At 35.6% G+C, this 25,268-nt stretch overlaps 1 protein-coding gene across 1 annotated transcript in view; it reads left to right on the top strand.

The window, feature by feature from the left end:
* The window catches only part of LOC150084448 (ATP-dependent RNA helicase DDX54), a 366,530-nt gene that overhangs the window by 229,537 nt on the left and 111,725 nt on the right, over positions 1 to 25,268 (top strand). The window contains exon 11 of the mRNA XM_090376237.1: positions 13,731 to 13,866. Coding sequence (XP_090232363.1) covers positions 13,731 to 13,866 — 136 coding nt within the window. The remainder of the gene's footprint in view (positions 1 to 13,730; positions 13,867 to 25,268) is intronic.

Below are 25,268 nucleotides of genomic sequence, written 5' to 3'. Positions count from 1 at the left end.
ATTGTATAAGGCAATGGTCAGGCCACACCTAGAGTACTGTATACAGGTCTGGAGGCCTCATTTCAAGAAGGATGTAGAGTTGCTGGAATGAGTACAGAGAAGGGCAACAAGATTAGTGAATGGAACAAAGGGGTGCTCTTACGAAGAAAGGCTTACATTTTGCAAATTACAGTGTCTGGAGACTAGGCACCAGCGAGGTGATCTGATAGAGGTGTATAAAGTCTTGAATGGTTTGAGCATGCTCAATGCTGATGGGATTCTCCCTCTAGCTCAGAAAAATCACCTGAGAGGGCATAAATTCAAATTGAGGAAAGACAGATGTAGGATAGACGTGCGGAAATTTGCCTTTAGCCAGCGGGTGGTTGGTTGGTGGAACAGACTGCCATCCCTTGTGGTGGAGGTTGATAGCCTAAATAAGTTTAAGGCTCAGCTGGACAGGTATTTTGAACGAACAGAGGGGTGAAGTGGAAGTGGGTTTTTTTTTTTTTTTTTGGCTGATGCTGCATAAGCTTGCTTTCTTGCATCAAATGCCTCTACTAATGCTAAAAATGCACAAGAGTGCAGATTTCAAGTTTGAATTAATTAGGTAATTCAGCTTGGTAGTTCTAGCTCTTTTCTCACTGTAGCTTGCTTCTGCTCCCTATCTGCAACTAACAGGATCATCACTTTCCTAGTTTTTACATCTTATTTTCCTTTTTTTTGGTGTTATTTTTTTACTTCAGTTTTTGTTTTTGTCTGGATTAATTCACTCTAAACGTGTGACCACCATCCTCTTTCCAAAATTACTGCTTTCTGTCTGTCTGCCTTTCCTTCAACTGTATACTTTGCCATAATTGCCTATTGGAAGAGATAGTAGAATATAGGATTGAAAGATAACTGAGTGGGCTGACCACAAGCTGTAATTGACAGTTTACAACATTTATAATGTAGGTAGTGACAGCTACACAAAGAAAACTGTCTATTAAATTCTCTCTGTGTAGAAAATTAACCTCAATATATGTTATTTACAAAACTATTAGGTAACCCTTGTGCTTTTGAAAATGTTATCATATTTCAAAATGCAATTGTTAAATATTTTATAATTTGCAGGATTGCTTTTTTGAATAAATATTCATTGTATCAATTTTAACAGTATTTTCTATTTTATGAAGATATTTGGTCTTAATTTACATAGATCTCTATAGCATTTTGTGAGTGAGCCCTGTTATTTTCTGTGACAGTGGTTTTACTTACAAGTCTGTAGCTACCCACTTCATTCTTTGAATCACACTTGGGAATAGGAGATACATTCGCACATCTCCAATCTGCAGGTGCTTCTCCTGAATGTAATGATGCTCTCAGGGCTTAACTACCCCGTTTGCAGCTTATTTTAATATAATTGTTAGATCCCATCATCTCTAGGTGCTTTGTTGACTTTTAGTAGCAATTTCTCTTCCATCTTCCAATTTCCCATTAGAGTATAGGACCTTAAACCCATCTCTTCGTCATGGGAAAAGTAGAAATAAAATATTTATTCAGTTTATGAGCAGTCAGTTCAGGACCAGTTATACCATTCATGTCCAGTGGGCCAATATGATTCATCCCCTTTCTTATATTGTTAACATGCATAAAAAATGAATGCAAAGAAAAGCAGCAAAGAATTCTTTGCATTCTTAGTCAGATATACTTCTCATAATCTCCTTAGCTTTGCTAGCCTTCTGAGTTATTTGATTACACCTTAGTTTATATTTATTGTAGGACTCTGTATTCCCTGATAATTTGTAATTATTTCATGCATTTTCCTTCTGTGCCACTAAGCTCATCAGTTTTATCTGCCATCTCTAAATCCTAAACAGTATCTCATAGTTGGTATAAACTGCTTACTGGTCTCAATGATTACTTCTCAGAACACATCTCATTTGCCAGTTATATTTTTCAACATCAGTTGGTACTACTGTAAAGAGTTTAAAAAATGTGACAGCCACCTTTGCAAAACATGAACCTTTCCTTTAATCCTTGAACCCATCGTGCCATCTAAATCCAAAATCAATATGCTATAATTACTGCTACTTAAGATTCCTTTACTTTTAAAATTTTCATTAAATTATGAATCACTGCTAATAAACAGATCAAGAATATTGTTTTCTCTTGTTGCCTCACTCTAACCTGTTTGGGTAATAAGCAGTCATACAGCAAATCAAGAACGGTTTTGCTACTGGGTGAGCTGCAAATCTCACTGGATCAAGAGTTTGATATCTGGAGAGTTAAATTTTAATTAGCCCACTTCCCCATGATAGAATATTCTAATTTGCTGCTCCACTTTGTTTGTATAGTTATTCATTATGCTCATCCAGTCATTTGACTTTGCAACAGACTAGTCTCATTTTTATTATTTGTCTTTCATATGCAACAAAACATAAAAAAACCTTATCAGATTTATTATTCTTCAATGTTAAATGTAACATTTCAAAACACCAGATGAGAAATTCCTCCTTCTCCCCACTGGTATCACAATGTTAAATTGGCCTAATTCCTTGTTTGATTGGGTTCTTACTAGTTTTAGTTTTTATGTTAATGTTAATGTTTATATTAATAAGTGACCTTATTAATGGCCAAGACATCCAACAAAAATTAAATTCTGCCAAAAGATTTCCTAATTAAGGATAATTTATGGTGTATAATTTATCTAGCATTAGTAGAGGCATATGATGCAAGAAAGCAAGCTTATGCAGCATCAGCCAAAAAAAAAAAACACGCTCTCATTTCACCCCTCCATTCATTCCAAATGGCTGTCCAGCTCAGCCTTAAATTTATTTAGGCTATTAGCTTCCACAACAAAAGATGGAAGCCTGTTCCACCAATCAACTATCCACTGGCTAAATGCAAATTTCTGCACATCTATTCCACAACTATCTTTTCTCAGTTTGAAACTGTGCCCCCTCAGGTTCTTAGTCTCAGCAAGATGAAGAATCCCATCAGCATTCAGCTTGCTCAACCCATTCAAAGCCTTATACACCTCAATCATATCACCTCACAGGTGCCTACTCTCCAGGTGCTGCAATTTGCAGAACTTAAGCCCTTCTTGGTAAGAGCACCCCTTTGTTCCCCTCACCAATCTTGTTGCCCTTCTTTGTACTCGTTCTAGCAACTCTGTATCCTTCCTAAAATGAGGCCTCCAGACCTTACATAGTACTCTAGGTGTGGCCTGACCATTGCCTTGTATAACGGGATTATCGCCTTCCTGTCCCTGCTAGCAAAATTCCTATATATCATTAACAAGGCTCCATGACCTGCCCTGGCAGCCTATCTGCACTACTCAGCAAACTTCATATTTGGCTGCACAATTACCCCCAGGTCTTTTCCACTTCCCTGAGTGTAGTACCACCCAGTTGGTATATTTCTCTTCGGTTATTGCTAACCATATGCAGTACTTTGCATCTGTCAATGTAGCCACTTCTCAGCCCATTTGGACATTATCACAAATTCTTTAAAATTGAGCACAGCCGGAGATTGAGAGTTGCTGAATTTTGGAGAGTTATACTTAGTTTCAGCAGATTTTAATAAAAATTAAATAAAGACAAATGAACTTATATATACATATATCAGCGTTTTATAATGACTATCTTGTCCTTTCATCTCCTTTTGCAGGCAGAAGCATTTAAACTAGATACCTAATAACAGTAGTATTAGTATTAGCAATGGCCACATAGTTCAAGGAAGCTTATGGTTTATGCTGCACCAGCCAAAAAAAAAAAAAAAGATTAAAATAATAAATAAGAAGAAAATTTAAGAAAAAAATAAATAAATAAAAGAAAAGAAAATAGGCAACTTATGCATTTCCAGATGACCTTTGAATTTCCCAAAACTATCAGCCTCTACCATCCATGTAGGTAACTTATTCCAATAGTCTATAACTTGCTGGCTAAAATAAAACTTCCCGCAATCCAGGCTGAACATCTCCCCCATAACTTGAATTTATGGCCCTAGTTCTAGAATTATTTATAACTGCAAAAATTTTGTCCTCATTCATTTTACTTGTGCCTCTCAGATCCTTAAAACACCTCAATCAAATCTCCTCTAAGTGCCTAGTTTCCAAGCTCCGCAACCCACATTCGAAGTCTTTCCTCACATCGATGCCCTTTTGACGACTCACCAGGTGAGTTATCCGTCTTTGGACCCTTTTAAGAAGATAAATGTCTTTCTTTAGGTGCAGTCTCCATACTTGAACACGATATTCCAAGTGTGGTCTTTTTAGCCAGATATTTTTCGTAGTTTTCAAGCATTGACCCGCCATGTTCCTAGGTGGTGTACTTCTTGTGCTTCTTTTCTAGTTGCGAATTTTTACAAATGGTTGACTAGGATGTTCCCACACTTGACACTATAGCTCTTTGGGTTTTTGGATTTTCACCGACAACGAGCAACTGCACTTTTCATACTATCTTCCTCATTCGACTAGGTGCCTCCATAGCCAGGTGGGCAGGAGCAGCAGTGCGTAGCACACGCTTCTTGATTAGACTGGGGTTCGAGCCCATGACCACCAAATACGGAGGATGCGGAAAGGTCAGGGAATGACTGCCGCATATCCCCGGAGCAATATGGCCTTAGTTGCTAAGGCCATATTGGGATGCTCCTAATTTTTAGGAGCATCCTAAAAATTAAATAACAAACAACTCCTACCTATTCAGATGACCTTTGAATTTCCCAAAACTATCAGACTCTACCATCCATGTAGGTAACTTATTAACTAACTAAACCGACCGAGTACGCCCCTCGTACAATGCCACCAATTTCTAATCAACATCTAAAAATTCAACTGTTTTCTCGTAAACCTCTTTCAGCCTTTCCAAATTCTAGTCCCCCCCCTCACCCCTGTTGTTTGTTTGTTTTTTTTTTTTTTTTAATAGGTCTTGCCACTGAAATCCTCAGAAAATAGGTGTTGAGACCTGCCAGAGTACCTAAATAATCTACTAGGTGTCTGACTTGCCTCTTCGTGTCAAAGTATGGCAACAGTGGGCCATAATAGGGTTCCAACTGCTAAATGGTCAGAGAAACAATAGAACATAGTACTACACAACAGACCACTATTCCCCACACACTTTTTAAATCTCTGGCCTCCACAGAGTTTTGTCACTTACAAAGAATACAACGAGGAGATGGGGGAACCCCTGGTGCTGTCAGACAACTAACACACTTTACTTTACTACTCATTAAAATATAAATTTGTACGGAGGGTTGATTCAGCCTTTTGATAATGATTTTGACAGTCCTTTAAAACTACGAAATTCCGTACCGCCGCCACCGGTTGTGTTCTATTTGTTTTCCCTGCTCATGGACTATCACACAGCATCGCAATTTCTATTGAAGTAATGTCCGCTGGAAAACTGCCAAGTCGATCTTGTCCCATTCCTGCTGGCAGACTTTCTACAAACTTTCAACAGTTCTGGTGCGGCGGTTTCCGAGAGCTCTTTTCAAAATTCCGAATGCGCAAAAATCCATGGGTGCGGCGTGAGGTGATTTAACAGATATATCTTCAAATGGGATCGAATGAATACCTTTCACTGCTTCCATTCTCTGCAAAAAAGCACGGGTGGAACGTGACTGTGGCTGGACGCCTTATCCTGGTGCGCTCAGACCTTTTCACAGTCAGAACCGTACAGTGTGGGTATTTCACGTTCAAACAATGGCTGTAGAACTTCAGTCTGGTAATACACTAAGTTGACTTTCACGTTTTTAGCGACTCTGCGCAACTCAAATTTGCTGTTATAACAAAAATAGGCTACAACCATAAAACCTCGGCAAAAACTTTCATTGCACTGATGCACCCATGTTGGAAAGGCCTTTTCACCCTATGGACGGTAATAAATTGACCAAATTTTGTTGCAATAGGAGAGCTACACCCATGCTTCGTCCAGTGTTGCTACTAAATTCCACCTTTCTGCTGCCAGATATTTTTCGCAGAGTTTTCAAGTATTGACCCGCCACTCTGCAATGTGCTATGCTCCTAGGTGGTGTACGAGGGCCTTGTGCTTCTCTAGTTGCAAATTTTCTTTGCTTATGCGACAAACGGTTGACTGGGATGTTCCCACACTTGACACTATAGCTCTTTGGGTTTTTGGATTTTCACTGACAATGATCAACTGCACTTTTCGTACTATCTCCCTCATTCGACTAGGTGTATCCATAGCCAGGTGGGCAGGAGCAGCAGTGCGTAGCACGTGCTTCTTGATTAGACTGGGGTTCGAGCCCATGACCACCAAATACGGAGGATGCGGAAAGGTCAGGGAATGACCACTGCATATCCCCAGAGCAATATGGCCTTAGTTGTTAATGCTCCTAAAAACCAAACAACAACAACCTCATTTGACTTGGAGCAGGTTGCAGTTTCTTTGGTATTTTCCGCCCACTTGCAGCAGCTTCGCGGAATTTTCCTTTGCCATTCAAAACCGTATGGATACTGAACTTTGATACACTAAAATTTTTCGATTTGCACCTAGTTGCATTGTTTCCTAATATATCAATTGCATTGGAGCAAATTTGCGCTTCAAAAATGCGCACTGTAGCAGAACTGAATGTATTAGTTTTTCGTGGTCACTCCCTATCTCTTGGCATAAAATTTTTAACATTTTTATAAATTTAGTGCATGGGATTTAATAAAATTAACAATCTTAACTGACTGATTTAAAACAGTTTTCAGTTCTTCTGGTATTGCTTTTGCAACCAAGGCTTCACAGTGAATAAAACGATTTAACCAATGAGTGAACTTAGCTCCATCAGTATACACACAATGCAGTTCTTCCAAAAAATATTGTGTTACATCATAAAATTGTCCAATTTTTTAAATATTTTGTTTGCAATTGTTTTACTAAATGCTTACACAGACTTTTACTAAATCCTCAATGCTGCACAGTAACTTACTAAAGCAACAAGGCGTACTGATAGCAAACATTCATGTAAGTTTTCCAGGAAGGAATAGAAAACAATGCGAGAGAAGACTTGGTCGTGATTTTAAGCTTTCCAAGAAATATATAGCAATCCGCTTGGAGGTTGAGCAAACAAAATATGATGTTTTATTTTTGATAATTTCATAAATTCAACTGTCCGTTATTGACATACCATCAAATCTTTTTCCACATACCACCAGTTGAGAAATTCTGGTCTCGAATATTCTTTTTTCTAGTACTTTCCCCTCACATGTTGGTACAAATAAAAATCATTTAGTTAGTTGATTTTAAAATTTTGTACCCCATGTGGAGCTTCTTTCCAATCATTTAGAGCAGGGCTTCTTAAACTTTTTTCATTCACGACCCCATTTATGATTGCGAGTTTCTTGGCGACCCCATATAAATATAAAAGAAAGATAAATTAATATTTTTTGATGATTTATTTATTAGGTAACAATATACATATGAAAATATATAGTTTTAGAATTCGTTTTGAAACATACAAAAATCTAAAATTAAAAATTGCACAAAAAATTGTAAAATTGTATTTATTATAGTTACAAAAATTATATGCCCTATTTTTCATCAAAATTGCATTTTTTGCAATAACATAAATAAAAGGGGATTCGGACCGTCTTAGTTCGCTCGAATATATTCGAACGCAGTCGTTGAGTGGTAAGTATTAAATTAAAATTAAAGTAAAAAATTTAATGAGATGGATGTGCCTGTTTTTTATTGCATAACAAATTAAATCTTGGTGGAATGTTTGACACTGCTGGACGTAAGACCTCTTCAACATTTTTTAGCGCTGAACGATACTGGGATTTAATATGTATTAAAGCTGAGAAAGTAACTTCACATAAATATGTGGTGTTGAATGGCAGAAGTACATTTAACGCCATATCAGCGATTGTGGGAAATTCAGTTCTAGTTCCGATCCAGAATTCAGTCAAGGACTTTTTTTGAAATTGTAGTTTTAAGTTTGAGTCACTCGAAAGCTCAGCAAATTCCTCTTGAGCTTTAAGTGGCAGGTGATCAATCTCACTTAAGCCAATCCAAAACGGCTTTTGAATCCAAACTATTTTTTGGAAATCAATATTTAATATAAAATATGTACGGAACTGTGTTTCTAGCGCTTTTAAGTGATCTACAATAATTTTTGCAATAAAAGTTTTACAATGAATTTTCTCGATTATAAAATTGTCGACACTGAAAAACATTTCGAACGAATTTTTTTCTACCCCACTTTTCCAAATGTTGAACTTTTTGATAAAACTTTCAATTTTATCATTCGAAGTAAATATATCGCAATTTTTTCCTTGGAGAGACAAGTTGATCGTTTAATTTTGCAAAAATATCTGACAAATAACACAGCCTGGATAGCCATAAGTCATTTTGAAAAAAAGCAGCAAGTTCACATTTTCGTTTGGTTAAAAATATTTCGATCTCGTCCTTTAATAGCAATAATCTTCTTAAACTTTGACCTCTTGACAACCATCTTACTTCTGCATGTAATAATAAAGTTGTGTAGTTGGAATCCGTATCCTTACAGAGATTTGAAAATAAGCGGCTGTTAAGGGCATGGCTCTTAATAAAATTTATAATCTTAACAGCATCCTGAAGCACATCGTTCAATTCTGGTGCTAATTTTTTTGCTGCAAGGGCCTCTCGGTGAATAAGGCAGTGAGTAAAAGTTATATGATCATAATGAGCAGCTTGAAAAAATGATTTAAAACCAAAGTTTTTGCCGGTCATCGCTCTTGCACCATCTGTGCATATTCCACAGCAATTTTTCCATTCTAAACCTTCAGTTTTTAAAAATTCGTCAACTTTACAATATATGTCTTTCCCTGTAGTATGGTCTTCCATAGGACGACAAAATAACAATTCTTCCTCCACGCTTTCTTTATAAACGTACCTGACATATACTAACAACTGAGCCAATTTAGTAATATCAGTTGTTTCGTCCAACTGAATTGAAAATTTTGGGCTTTCTTTAATTCTTGTAATAAGTTTCACTAATTGGTCCTTGTTAATATCAGAAATTCTATTCGAGACAGTGTCGTTCGACAAAGGAATTTTTCGAATATCATCGCCATATTTACTTCCATGTAGTGGCGCCTCCGTAGCCAGGTGGGAAGGAGCAGCAGCAGTGCGTAGCACACGCTTCTTGATTAGACCGGGGTTCGAGCCCGTCACCACCAAATACGGAGGATGCGGAAAGGTCAAGGAATGACCACCGCATATCCCGGAGCAATATGGCCTTAGTTGCTAATGCTCCTAAAAAACCAAATAACTAACTAACTAACTTCCATGTAGTATTTCTACCATTTTAATAGCAGCAGGTAATACAAGATCTTCTCCAATGGTGAACGGCTTTTTATTTTTAGCAATACAGTATGAAACTTCATATGACGCTAGTAAACATTTTTCACTAACGGTTATAAATTTTTCAAAGGATTTTTTTTCTTTATTTAAAGATTTATACAGTCTTTCAAAATATTCTTTTGGTTTATTGACATACGAAACATGCTTTGATTCAAGATGTCTTTTTAATTTTGATGGTTTCATACTCTCCGGAGCCAATAATTAATTGCAGATCAAACAAAGAGGTTGTTCATTACCCTTACAATTTTGAAATGTAAAGCCAAATTGCAGAAAAGACTCATCATATTTTCTTTTTCGCACATAAGATGCCTGTTTTTGAATATTTTGTCCTGCCTGAGAAGAGTTTGTAGCATTATTATCTGCGTCATTGCTATTCTTATTTAAGTTCAGCCATTTATCCATGGCCAAAAGTTATTTTGATCCTAAAATACAATAAATATATAAAAATAACATATTGCATATAATAATTGATTTATTAATTACCGAATAAATAAAAAAAACTAAAATCTCGTTACGGCGGAACACTGACAATTGACTACACTAGAAGAGCATCAATACTACACTAGTTCACATTACAGTCAGTGTTATTGAATCATAGTCTCGCTGCACGTGTGCGCGTGCATTCCTTTGTTTGTGTGCAGGTGCGTGAGTGTGACTCTGCACAAATACACATCTAGATGTTATAAAATCGTGTATTTAAATATTTGACATTAAAATCTCTCGCGACCCCAGAATTTTGCTACGCGACCCCAAATGGGGTCGCGACCCATAGTTTAAGAAGGCCTGATTTAGAGGCAAATTAAAATCGCCCATAATGAGGCTCTCATAATCTTCACTTGGCCTATAGATTACTCCCACTCTCATTATGCCTTTTCTTACAACTATCTCACACCATACAGATTCTATACTAGCATGCTAAACATCTGAATCTGGAAAAGCTTTCATCACACTCAGGCTGCTTTTGATAAGAAGCATGACCCTATCACCCCTTCTATTGCCCTATCCTTCCTAAAAAACATTATACTGAAACTCATCATTCCCTATTTCCGAGTGGCGCCATGTTTCTATATGCCCTGTTATGTCAAGTGTTACTTATCCTAGCCAGCAGTCATTCACTCATTTTATTGACGACACTTCTGACATTACTGTATAAACAATTCAGACTTAGTGTTCTTGTATAGTTAACTACCCCAATACACCCCTTAAAGTTATTTAAGCTTGTTTCCCTGGCATTAACTACTTACTCATTTGAAACAATTCTTCCCTCAGAACATCTTACTAATATGTTCTGTTGCGGTAACAAACAAGAACTCTTGAGGTATGTGCAAGCATTACTTTAACCATATTATCTGATAAACCCATATCTATATTACCCTTTCCTCCCCAAACTAGCAGTTTTCCTGAACCTTTAAGGTATCCTTAATAATACTGGCAAAAACCCTTGCACCACCTTTGTTTAAATGTATCCCGTTTCTACAAAACATTCCTTCTACCTACAAGTGCAGACCAAGCTGATAAAAAAAAAAAAAAAAAAATCCCCCCCCCCCAAAAGCCTTTCAGAGTCCTTCAAGTCTTTAGCCAGCAGGTAGTTGATTGCTGGAACAGACTTCCATTTGTTGTTGTTGTGGAAGTTGATAGCTTAAATAAATTTAAGGCTGGAGTGACCGGATAGGTGAAACGGGAAGGGTTTTTTTTTTTTTTTTTTTTTTGGCTGATGCTCTATAAGCTTGCTTTCTTGCATCATGTGCCTCAACTAATGCTAAACCTTGAATTAATCCACAAGGCTTTCAGCATATAATCCCTCCTGCCATGTCTGGGCAGAATTGCAGGCACAGACATTGATACCTAACTTGCGGCATTTCTTCAGCATGGTCCTATATTTTTCTAACAAATCATCAGATCGTGTGTTCTTAATATCATTAGTCCCCACATGAATAATAATATTCTCTTTATCCTCCTTAAAATCTGACAGTATGCTGGTGACATCATTAATTGCAGCTCCCGGCAGGCAAACTGATTCTAGTCCACCTATCCGTATTACAAAAAAATTTCCCATCCGTGACAATGGAGTCTCCTAATAGAACTAAGTCCTTTTGAACCAGAGTAGTTTGCATATGGTTATTCTGTTCTGGGGCCCGAATTGGGAGTGCATCACTTGGTAGGTTACTGGAGCCTTGAGTCCCTGACGAGCTCCCAGTTACATTATTCTCGAGGACAAGCACCCTTTTTATTTCAGTGTCTCAAATTGTTTTAACCATATTGTTTTAATCATACGCTATGATTACCCACTAGGTCGACCTTGGAATACACGCCACAGGTTCTGCAAAAGATAAAATCATGACTCACCCAGAAATCGGCATTGGCTGTTTCCATCTGTCGAGATACCCACTGACAAAGTGTTCGAGGCGTACTTGTAACCACCATTGTAAAATTTAGTAGTAGTAGTAGTAGAGTGGAAAATGATGCAAGAAAGCAAGCTTATATAGAATCATCAAAAAAAAAAAAAAAGCATACAAACACTTCATCCATCCTTACCCTCCAAGAATTTGTCGACTTCTTCCCTGAATTTGTTCAAACCATCCATTTTCCATGACAGTAAATGGAAGCCTATTCCAACAATCAACCAGTTACTGGCTGAAGGCAAACCTCTACATATCTGTCTTGCAACCATTCTTTCTCAACTTAAATTTATCCACTCCTCATGTGTGTAGTCTCAGCAAGAGGAAAAATGCCATTCACATTCAGCTTATTCAATCCATTCAAAGCCTTTAACACTTTCATCAGATCACACCACTGGTGCCTAGTCTTAAATCTCACAGCAGAACAACCTTGCCTTTGTAGTGAGTAGTATTAGTACCACTCACTTTCAACAGATTAGCTAGCTGTTACAACTTTGGAACCCTGATTTCATACACCACCAACAACTTACATCTACCAACTTTTTTACAACTGTTGTTTTGTCTGCATTGTAATTACCTTCTTTCTAATGAGGGACCAAATATTCGTTAAACATGCTGTCATAGCAGCTCATCTTTTAAACAAAAGGCCAATTAATCTGTTGGCAAGCTATCTGCTTGTATGAGGACAACTCATTGCAAAGACAAGTTTGAGAATTAGGACCATTGCATTATCTGTGTAGCTTAAATCCTGCTGGCTGAAAAAACAGATTAAAGGACAAAGTAATTCTTCAAGCATCTTATAAAGAAAGAAATGTCTTCCTTTTTTCTGGATTCTCCAAGACTAATGCAATTGATGTTCTAAGTGTGAGATTATTTTCTTTATATTTTCAAATTGTAAAATATTGAATTTTTTTTTTTTTGTAAAATGTGCAGGACTTAAGTATTATGGATTTGTGTGTTAATATTATTCTTCTGTGTTCACTCTGCTAATGAAGTTCAAATATTTCTATAGTTTAATTATATTTTTTCCAAAAGTTATTTCCCTATTGAAAGATGCCTACCTTGTTTTAAAGTTCACATTTCATAATCTTTAAAAATGTTCAAAAAATTTGGCTAGAAATATAAATGAGAAATAAGCATTTGTTTCCAAATTAAAGCATAACTAATGCTGCATGACCGTGTAGAAATCATAAGGTTTTTTTTTTGTAAAAACTCCAAGCACAAGAGATATTAAAAGCACTCAGTACTGCACATGGGTTTAAGGTTGAGAAGATTAAAGAAGATACTTGTTGACATTAGACTTGAATATCTGTAAATTGTAATTCTCAAGAAATACATATGAAGGGAAGTTGTTCCTGAAAACAGAAGTTGAAGAAATAAATGAGGAAGAAGAAAAATTGGTTCTGTGTGTTTGAAGTTGGACAGTAAAAGAATATTATTATTTATTATTATTATTCTTTTACTATATGGCACAAGGAAGCCTGAGGCTTATGCTGCACCAGCCAAAAAAAAAAAAAAAAAAAAAATCCTGAGTTATGCTGAGATAGAGAGAGAGTTAAACTAGAAGGGAATCACCAAGAAAGAGAAGAATGATGATATCCAACTCAGGACCCTGGGTGTGCCAAGCCCATATTCACTAGATGTGAGCCCCTGATACCCCTGATATGGACTGGTTTGGAAGGGAGAGTGGGAATTATAAGAATTAGAGTTTGTTTGAACTCTCCTGCCCTTTCATGTGGTTTTGTAGACAGCAGGAGTTACATATAGCACTATCTTATCTTTTAAACAAATGGCCAATTAACCTTTTGGTAAGGCATTTGTTTGAAAGTAATGCCATACCAGAGAAACTCATTATGAAAGCAATGTTTGTTCTGGTGTGAGCATTAAGACCATTGCATTAACTAAGCAGTTTAAATCCTGCTGTCTTCAAAAACACATGAAAGGACAGAATATATTTTTTATAAGTGTGTGTGCGTGTGCATGCATGTTTTGTTGTTAAAAAGAGCTTTTTGTATTTCTATAGAAAAACATGGAAAAAGTTTGTAACAATGCTTATAAGAAGTATATGAAATCAAGACCAGCACCATCCAAAGAATCTGTTAAGAGGATCAAGAGTATTACACATTTCACAAAACCAGGAGTGCATCCAGTGTTTCAAGGTCTGTTCAAGAGTTTAAAGAATATATATATATATATGAATAAATTTTGAATATGTTAATGTTATGTTGTGACTAGTTTTTCAATGTATATTTTCAGTAAAAGTTTGAAATTTTCTCTTCAATTTATTTTTCCTGTTCTGTAGAGTTTTACCTTAAAACTAAACTATCAATAACTGTATTGTTTACACTAAGATGCATTTAGGGCTAAAGCCTCAAGCTGCAAGCAAATTTAGACTGTGTATATATTAAGTGCAATAGCATCATTAATACACAGCCATTTCTGAATAAACAAAATATTTATAAGGTGGCATCGTTTTAAGTTATATCTCATGTTGTGAATACCGTCACAAAGAGTTGCCATAATATTGCACTACTTCAAATAAGTAATGCTTCACCTAAGGAGAAGAGTAATGTTACTTATTCTCAGATAGGTACCACCACCACCCAGACAGCACCATTTCAGGGCTATTTGGCCCTTCTTCGGTGGGTGGGTAGGTACCCAAGTGATGCAATGATGGCAGAAGATGGTTATGAAGTATAACTCTACAATATGAGAGATGCCTGATGGTATATGATGTATTTAGACTAAGATGCATTTAGGGCTAAAACCTCAAGCTGCGAGCAAATTTAGACTATGTATATATTAAGTGCAATAGCATCATTAATACACAGCCATTTCTGAATAAACAGAATATTTATTCAGAAAGGGTTGTGATTTATTCATCATATTCTGTTTATTCAGAAATGGCTGTGTATTAATGATTCTATTGCACTTAATATATACATAGTCTAAATTTGCTCGCAGCTTGAGGCTTTAGCCCTAAATGCATCTTAGTCTAAATACATCATATACCATCAGGCATCGCTCATATTGTGGAGTTATACTTCATAACTGTTTTGCCATCATTGCATCACTTGGGTACCTACCCATCCACCCACCGAAAAAAGGGCCAAATAGCCCTGAAACGGTGCCGTCTGGATGGTGGTACCTATCTGAGAATAAGTAACATTAGTCTTCTCCTTAGATGAAGCGTTACTTATTCAAAGTAGTGCAATATCATGGCAACTCGTGAAAGTATTCACAATATGAGATATAACTTAAAACTATGCCGCCTTATAAATATTCTGTTTATTCAGAAATGGCTGTGTATTAATGATGCTATTGCATCATTAATACACAGCCATATTAATACATATATACATAGTCTGTATTGTTTACTAAAAAAAAAAGCACTTTACCAACCATCCTAACCTTAGTAATTGCATTTGCTGATTTTGACACCCAACAATTATAAGCTTATAATGCGACCACAAAGAGCAGTAACAGATTTTTTTTTTTTTTTTTTTTTAATTTTTTCCTTGTTAAAGTACTTTCAATAAAGGTGTTATAATGAACTCTTTCCAAAAATTTAAGCCACTAGTAGAAGGGTATATCATGTATAATGTTATTGCATAGATCTTTTTGATCCTCAAATTTATAAGTTTATAGCAGAGTTCTTTATACATTGCTTGAAAAAATTGGCAGAACACATAGAAAAACGTGGTGAAACTCGTGCATCTTGCTATGAAGTGGGACAGAATTTGGTATGGTAGTTTACCATGGAATAATGATGCAATGAGGAGACAGCGAGAAATTTCAGACAGGTATAGGGGAAATTTATAGGGGTTGTATAAGAATCACCAAAAAGGTCAATACCCAGGTCGATACAAGATGCTAGAAAATATGATCACATGACACTGGCCTGTTTAGCTGTTGGAGGGAATATGATTCCCTCCAACAGCTAAACAGGCCAGAGAGCAGCGAACCATGCTCTCTATAAGGGGTCTCTAAGATTCTGTGGCAACAAATCCCATTCTTCTGCCACCGCAGACCTTAGCTCATTAAGTGACTGAGTTGGCTGTCAGCGTGCAGTGCAACTCACAAGGGCATCCCACCCATGTTCAATTGCATTTAATTTAGTGATCATGCTGGCCACTGGTCATTGGATATCTTCAGTTTCAAGATATTCCTCCACCGCTTGAGCTCTTTGTGCAGTGATGTTGTCATGCATGAAAAGCAAATCTGGACCAACCGCACCCCTAAAAAGTTGCTTATAGTGTTCGAGGATGTATTCTTGGTACGTCTCTGCAGTTACAGAACACTATCAAAAACATGAGGAGTGCAGCTGTTGATCATTATTTCACCCCACATGAGAACATGGCTTCCGCTGTAAGTGTTCCTTTCTCTGCTGTTGGAGGGATTGTATTGCATTCCTAATTGTCTCCAGATGTCTAGAATCTGTTTGTAGGCTAAAATGGGACTAATCATAGAACAGAATTGTACCCCATTTGTCAGGGCTCCAAGTCACATGTTCATTGCACTAGTTTTGATGATTTCTGCAGTGGTTTGGGGTTAATGGGGGTACAAATCACTGGTTTCCTTGTATAGAGTCCACTTGAATTGAGCCTTCTTAGCACAGTCTCCTTGGAAATGTTTTCACCTGTGGCCATAACAACCTCAAGAGAATTGATGGCAAGACATTGTAGGGTTTTGTCTTGCTGTTAGAGCCAGATAGTGGGCCATTCTGATTGATGTAGCCCTCGGGAAATCTTGGCCATCTTTTCTAATGGTTCCTGTCTCCTGAAACTTTCTATAAGTGGTGAGATGCACATTTGGCCAATGTGTCACCTACGACTGCGCAGCTTCAAGTCGTCCAATGGACTGCCATCTCAAAGAATCGTCTAAATGACTTGCCATCCTGAGTACTGCTTCACCTTAACAAAACCATGCTGTGTCTGAGCTATAACTGAAGTCTTGTCTAAATGATCCTGCAGTCCCACTTGAGCAAGCCAAAAAACAGGAATGAAGTGATGTGGTTGCAATCCGTGTTTTTATAGGCATGAATAATTTGCATAATTTGCAGCTCTTGTATGGTGGTAGATTGATTTTTACTGGATACTCAGAATTTGCATGCTAGGATGCCTATTATATCAAATTTTCGCCTTCAGCTATACGGTTCACAATAAAATATTCATGAAAAACATTTTGTTCTGTTAATTTTAATGAGCAGCGTATTTTGTGGTGATTATTGATGTTTATATTTTTTTGTACTTAATTAAAAGCATAGTTAGTTTTTATTGAGACTTACCTCTTATTTTATCTGGTTTAAACATATGAAGAAACTAAAATCAAAAGATAATAATTATAGATTCGAATTTAAAATATTCACTACATTCAAACAATTTTTGGATTAGTCTTTTGGATAATTTGACTTTATGCTTGTTTAAAGCATATAGCTTTAAACAAGTATGACAATTTAAACAAGCTCTGTATAGAGCACCTTTTAAGTGACTATGAAACACTTCACTTTTCAGTACCAAGTACTGAGAATATTCATTTGAATACTTTTCAGTACTTGGTACTGAAAACTACTTTTACAATGAATACTGAAAAGTTTTCAGTATTTATTTGTAAAATTATGCATCCTCGTCTAAAGATAAAGCTGACTTATTAACATCCTACTTTTCCTCTTAATTCTTGCATTAGCAATCTTGGTAAACTGTCTGCCAAAACAAATACATTCCAGTCAATTCTGACAGAATGACATTGGAAAATCCTGGATAAGCTTGATGCTAAGAATCTTAATCCGGTGGTATTTCTCCACTTGGTCTCAAAAACCTCTGCCCCCAGAGATTAATCCTCTTTATGTTACCTTTTTACACTATCGTTCCACCGTTTCATCCTTCTGCATGGAAATTTGCTTATTTGTCATATGGTTGACAGATCCTCCCTTCCAATTATTGTCCCATTGTGCTTACCTCGATTTGTTCCTAATTGATGGAAAAATTCATCAAATACCAGTTTTCCTACTTTCCTGATCATACTATTGTTGATTAGGGTGGAAAGTTGAGACAACCGTAAGTTGGAAAACTGGTGGTCCTTCAGTGTTGATCCATTGGTGAATGTTGACTTATGTTTGTTATTCTTCTTTGGACAAATACTTTCAAAAAGAAAAGCAGCTGCCTTGAAATTCAAGCAGTTATTTTCAACCTTCTAAGACTTTTTAAAATATGTTCCCAATTTTTTTTTTTTTTTTTTTCCTAACAACTAGTTTTCATAATATGACTGCGGATAATATCAGTACAAGTTAATTAAGATGATTTCATTACAAAACACTGATAAACATGGAACGGCAATAAAAATTAATTACATTTTTATCATCTTAACAGTATTAACTTTAATGCGTTTTATATACATAGTTTTAAATACTGTACAGCAGGCTCCTGTCATAACATGGTTCGCTTTACGCTGATTCACTATAATGCTGTTCTTATATTATAACCCGTATCTGACTATAACACTGTCACAGATCACTATAACGCTCTTTTATAGATTACATTTTTGGCATATTTAACGAAATCGTTTCATTTGATGGAGTCGATAGATTGAAAATGAATATAAAAATACGGTTAAAACGTTTCCCACGCCGACCTCAGAAATATTCCCACGCTCAGTGAAATTCTCTCGCGCGCTAATTTAATTGCAGTACAGTGACTTGTTCCGTAGTTCCGAGCTCAACATTTTAAAAAATGATCAAGTATATTGCTTGTAATATTTACGTTATATGCATTTATCCGAAGTCTAGTCATCACTCAGTACCGTATTAGACATCGTGCAAAACGGACAGTTTACTTGAACATTGTGTCATAATTAATGCAACCAACGCAGTTACATTTTCGAAAGATTAATAATGGCGGATAAAAATGAAAAAGCAACAACGTCTGAGTGCAATACGAAGACTATAAATGTAAGGAAAAAGACTGAATTTGAAAATCAAATTAGACGTTTTGAAGCGAATCAATTCCAGTCAAAGACAAGCAGATGTGCACCAAAATTTAGGACTTGCATGTTTAACTGTAAGAACAATTATAAAAAAAAATAAAGAATTAATTTTAGCAGCGGGAAAGATAGCTGTTCCACAGCAAGCAACTAGGGCTAGGCCGGCTATTAGGATTGAAATGGAAAGACTTTTAACTAATTTTATTGAAGATAATATCCAATGCAGAATTGAGTTAAGTTAAATATTATAAATAATAAAAGAGAGAGAGAGAGATTAGCCTATGTGATGATCTGAAGAAAACTCGCCTAAAAAAAAAAAAATTGGAACCATTTAAAACTAGAAAGGGCTGGTTGAATAGATTTAAAATCCAGGGAGAAGCCGAAACTTTCAAAAAAGAACTTATTAAAATTATTGAAGAGTGGTATTGTGTGTTATACAGGAAACCCTTGATTAGTGCAGTTAATGAATCCTTGAAATATACCGCACATATTAAAACCGCACTAATCAAACTTAAGAAACAATGGGAATAATTATAATGAATCCTTGAAAATTATGAAATTGTAAAAATATATTTTTTCTTACTCAATACGTACCTATAATGCACTGCATAGTTCTTAAATTATTAAGGAATAAATTTAAAAAAAGATAGTATGATTTAAATTTTATTTTTTGCAAAAAAAAAACTTATCTAACTTCAATTGAACAGTGGTGGCTTTCTTCCTTTCCTCCATGATTTTGCGATAACAATCAATTTGCTTATCTAACCCTCAACGAACGTTCATGCTTCTCTCTGCATCTGGATCAATCTCTAGTATGAGTTCTTTTGCTTTTTAAAGTGTATTAAATAGTTCAAGTTTTTTGAATGAAATTTCTTTGGGAGCAAATTGCTTTTCTTCTGCTTCATTTTCGTCTTCTTCCTCGTATGCATGTTGATGCTCAATTTCAAGATCGTCGTTACTTAAGTCTTTTGAATGCGAGTCCAATAATTCTCTAACGTTTTCTGAATCTACTTCCTCAAAGCCGAGGTCTTTTCCAATTGTAGTAATTTCATCAATAACTTTGTTGACAGGATTAATGAAACCGCAAAAATCATTTGCGCATTCAGGCAAAAGATTCTGCCAGACAGCTCTCATGCAGTTGTTCGTCATTTCTTTGATTTGTGTATGTTCTCAACTGCTTCTTTAATATCATAATATTAAAGAAGTTTAATATTAATAATAAAAGAACAAAAGAATATGAGTTACCAGAGCAAATTTCAATTTCAGAGTGGTATGGGGTGCTGCTGTCGAGCATTTTGGAGTCGATTCCCATTCATTTAAGTTAGAAGACCCTGGTGAGTGCGTGTCACGTATTTGCCGCTTTAGGCCCCGTTGTGAGTTGCCAAGCACCGCAAGAAAAAAACAGCGCACTAATCAAATTTGATAACGCATATATTAAGGGGATAGTATCAAAAAAATTTTTCGCACTAATTAAAACCGCATTGTTCAAAACCGCATTAATCAAGGGTTTCCTGTACTTCTCAACAAGTTTATAACATAGATGAAGCAGGACTTTTGTGGAAACGAATGCCTAAAAGAAGTTTCATATTGAAAGAAGACAAAAACATGCCAGGTTTCAAAGTGGCGAAGGATCGTTTGACTTTATTGTTGGGTGGTAATTAAACTGCGGGGGATTTAAAATTAATACCCCTTTTAGTTTATTTGGAAGAGGACCAAAGTTCAACCCAAAATCGACACATTTTTCATAATTAAATTCATCAATTAAATTAAATCAATTTAGATCAATTAAATTCATGATTTTAATTAGAATTTTAAGTTTAATTTTGATACGTAAGTAGTTACCATATAATTATATATGTATGTAATGCAGAATATTTTATATGTACAAATATTTGAATATTAAATATTTTGACCGACATTTGTGGATCTTTTCACTACCGTTTATTATTGATTAGGAAATATCCTATGGCACTGACCGCAACTCACAAATACATATGTTACCTTATGGGAATGCGGTGCTCGCTTAGCGCGGATTCACTTAGCGCTCTGTTTTTCTGGAACGCATTATCAGCGTTAAGCGGGGGTCACCTGTAATACATTTCAGTATTCTAAAAAAAAAAATATATATATATATATATATATATTCAATTTAACGATGTTATGTGGATGATTTCCTTTGTACACCTTGTGCAGAATGTCATGGTTCAACATCCAGCAGTAGTCCGCCAATATACATTCATTCCAGCCACCTTGGTGGTGAGTTTTCAGTGTTTCAAGAGTTAAAAAAGAAACAACTCTAAATAAATTTTGAATATGTTAATATTATATTACCAAAAAGTTTCTGCAAAGCAGTTTTTGAAATCCTGCTAATGCTTTTAGTTTTAATACATTGTGGCATTTTCCATAGCTTTCATCCTACAGAAGCTGTGATTTGAGGCCTCATTAAACTTCCTCTTTCACTTTTGTGGACTGATCTTTGGAAATTTCTCACTTAAGTAATTGAAATCCTCTCAAATTCATCTTTCACATTGCTTTCAGTGAACTCTTTATTAGGCCAAGTTTAGTGTGGAGAGATGGCAAGATAATCTTCATTGGATCCACTAATGAAACATACTGCATACTACTCATTCCTGGCTTATATTAGCATTAGTAAAGGCATATGATGCAAGAAAGCAAGCTTATGCAGCATCAGCCAAAAAAAAAAAAAAAAACTCACTTCCACTTCACCCCTCAGTTCATTCGAAATACGTGTCCAGCTGAGGACTGAGGCCAAGCACATCTGAAATAATGCCCTTAGTATTAGGAAACACTATTTTGTGAATCCTCCATGCCCATTAACATAAAAATGACTATGAGGTCACTGCGGATATTCTATTGATGAGTGCCATATTGAATTGTTTCATGTAGTGTATTCATGTTGTAACATATCTTCTTTAGACGAACAAAGGAGGCAATGGGAAAATGACTTTAAGTTTACATTATGCAGGAGAACAGTTTTAACTTTACTGTGCAGAGGAATTATTCAGAGTGGCCTTTAACTGGAAATTCCACTGTTATCAAGGCAGTAGCAGAGAGATTGTTTATTGTAAAGAATGTCACCAATTTCGTGTCTTTTTCAATAATGAGGTACTTTGTTCTTAGCCAGTTGTTTCTGCTTTAGTCTAAAGGTGAAATTTTGCTTTCTTTTGAGAGGGCTAGATCTTTAATATATCTCAATCTATATCTCTAATAGATCTCAATATATCTTATGTTTTAATCAAATTTTAAAATCATGAAAGAGTTACCTCGATATTTCTTCATAGGGTGCCATCTCTACACAACTCTCCAAACCTGACTTAATTTAGATACAATTTAAAATTACATAAACTTCATTAAAATTCTATTAAATATGGTCATTCCTCTTAGTTCATGAATGATCATCCCCCAGGATCACAGTCTAAAGCCCCAACTTGACCTCAGACCTATCCAATTCACCATGAAACCTCGAGTGACTGAAGACATTATGTCAAAAATTAAAAATACACACACTAAAATTATCATGAAATATACTAAAAACTAGAATGATGCAAATAAATAGATTACTATGAAATAATTTCCTGAAAAATCTTCCTTAAAGGGGATTAAACTTTTTGACATACCATCATGTTCACAGGTAGGAATTCAAATGCGTGATGTGAACATTTCCCGTGCTATTTATTAATGGGAGATTACTTGTTAATATGCGGGTGCAATGTAGTCGAAGCAGCTTTTGCACCACAAAACTACAAACAACAACAATGCATGAGCATAAACGTCCACTAATCTAAGATGAGGAATAGTCATCGTGTATTGATTGAGTTACTTTGTATTCTCATTACTAAGGTTTCCACATTTAAAAGCGTTGTGTAATTGTGTTGTACTTTTAAAACCTTAGCTTCATTGAACAGGAAAGCATGATCCTCATTGATGGCATGGAATGAAAGTTCTGACACCATGACCTTTATTGCCCTAACTGACGCAGCATGTTTAAGACGTTCGTCCAAAAGTCACATTGTCAGTCCCACGTATGAGGGATCACAATTTCCTCTTGATATTTTATACTACATCATGCATTTCTGTGGGGGAAGTGGGGAGTATGGAACGATTTTTTAATATGGAATGAAGTTTCTCTGTGGGTTTCGCTATAACTCTGAATTCAGTGTCTTTGAAAAGAATATTAAGCTGTTTGTACCATTACTGAATGTACGGAATTGTAATAAAGTGTTTTTTCCCAATTGTATTGTTATTTTCTGTGTTGTCTAACCTTTCTTTGGCCTGCAGCCTAATATTGTTAATGGTATTAAGCGAATATCCCCTGTTTAAAAACCTGTATGTGAGTTCTTCAATTTCATTATTTAATGTAGTCTGATTTGTTGAATATTTATAAGCATTTGTAAACTGATTTAATATAATGGAAATTTGTAGGTGAAAGGATGATAACTAGTATCGTGTCAAAACTTCCCTGTGTTTTTAGGCTTCCGGTAGATTTTGAACTAATTTCTCTCTCTCTCTCTCTCTCTCTCTTGTTAGTGTAAAATTTAAAAATTATCGTCTTTATCTGTATATCCTCATACTCTAATGGGAATTTAGCTTAATTTAATTTAACTAAATTCGCATTCACATTAAACAAAATTAATTTAGTTAAATTTTTAGTTCAAGCGAATTAAATCTCCTTCCAGAATAAAGTGCATAGACATATTTGGGTTACCTGTGGGACTAAGTCTGAGTGATTTTATTGCTGAAATATATTTAAATAAAATCGAACAAGTATATTTGTCACCATTTTTATCTGAGATTACCTTTTACGGGAGATATTTGGATAACATACTCATCATATTGGATGAATAGACTACTAATAATGTTTTATGGACGCTCAACAACGTACATGGTTACATTAGAGATTTGAGCATAAACAGACAAATACGATTAATTTTTTAAATTTTACACTACCGAGAGAGAAAGAGACACAAATTACAGTTAAAAATCTACCAGAAGCGTATAAATACAGGGATGTTTTTACACCATACTAGTTATCATCCTTTCACCTACAAACATTCCATTATATTAAATCGGTTTACAAACGCTTATAAATATTCGACAACTCAGACTGCATTAGATAATGAAATTGAAGAACCCACATACAGGTTTTTAAACAGGAGCTATTCGCTTAATACCATTAACAATATTAGGCTGCAGGCCAAAGAAAGGTTAGACAATACAGAAAATAGCAATACAATTGGGAAAAACACTTTATTACAATTCTGTACATTCAGCAATGGTACAAACAGCTTAATATTCTTTTCAGAGATGCTGAATTCAGAGTTTCAGCAAAACCCACACCGAAACTTCATTCCATATTAAAAAATCGTTCCGTACTCCCCACTTATCCCCATAGAAATGCACAATGTAGTATATAATATCCCATGTGGAAATTGTGATTCCTGGTACATGGGATTGACAAGGTGCCTTTTGGACACACAACTTAAACAACATGCTTCATCAGTTAGGGCAATAAGGACCACCGCGTCAGAAATTTCATTCCATGCCATCAACGAGGATCACACTTTCCTGTTCATTGAAGCTAAGGTTTTAAACATACATTGCAATTACACAACTTTTAATTTGCAGAAACCTTAGAAATGAGAATACAAAGTAACTCAATTAACATACGATGACCATTTCTCATCCTGGATTACAAACAAACAACAACGCACATGCGTTGTTGTTTGTAGTTTTGTGGCGCAAAAGCTACTTCGGCTATATTGCACATGCGCATGCGTATTAACAAGTAATCTCCCATTAATAAATAGTGGGGCGGAATGCTCACATAGAGCATTTGAATTCCTAACTGTGAACACAACGGTATGTCAAAGTTTGGTCCCCTTAAGATTTTTTTAGGAAATTGTTTCATCGTAATTTATTTACTTTCATCATTGTTTTTAGTATATTTTGTGATAATTTTAGCTGTGTTTATTTTTAATTTTTGACATAATGTCTTCAGTCACTTGAGGTTTTGTGGTGAATTGGATAAGTCTGGGGTTGGGTTGGGGCTTTCGACAATGATCATGGTGGTGTCTGATTATTCATGGACTAAGAGGATTGAACCCATTTAATAGTATTTGAATGAAGTTTATGTAATTTTAAATAATTTTTAAATGTAATCAAAATAAGTCAGGTTTGGAGAGTTGTGTAGAGAAGGCATCCCATGAAGAAATATTTAGGTAACTCTTTTATGATTTTAAAGTGAGAGGTTTACTTAGAATCAACTGAAATCTTTGCCAATTGCACCTTCACTGCATTCTGTTTCATCTTCTAAATTATCTAGTCCCTCCTGGAATTGGAACACATTGTGAGGAGTTGGTTTCATTGCTGAATCCAGGTTCAGATAAACAATCTTGTGATTATTCTTCACCGAGAATCTAGTTACATTCTTGTTACAAATGTAGCAATCACCATCTTGGTTTTTTTGGCTCCCTCAATGCCATGGGTATGGAAAATGGCAGTGACTTTTTCTATTTGTTCACTAGTCGTGTTGTCTTCAAACAAGTGAACAAATAGCATTTGG

The sequence above is a fragment of the Mastigoproctus giganteus genome, chromosome 6, assembly GCF_048544385.1.
Source record: "Mastigoproctus giganteus isolate SK-2022 chromosome 6, ASM4854438v1, whole genome shotgun sequence".
NCBI classification, from domain to species: Eukaryota; Metazoa; Arthropoda; class Arachnida; order Uropygi; family Thelyphonidae; genus Mastigoproctus; species Mastigoproctus giganteus.
This window is presented reverse-complemented; position numbering and strand designations above follow the sequence as displayed.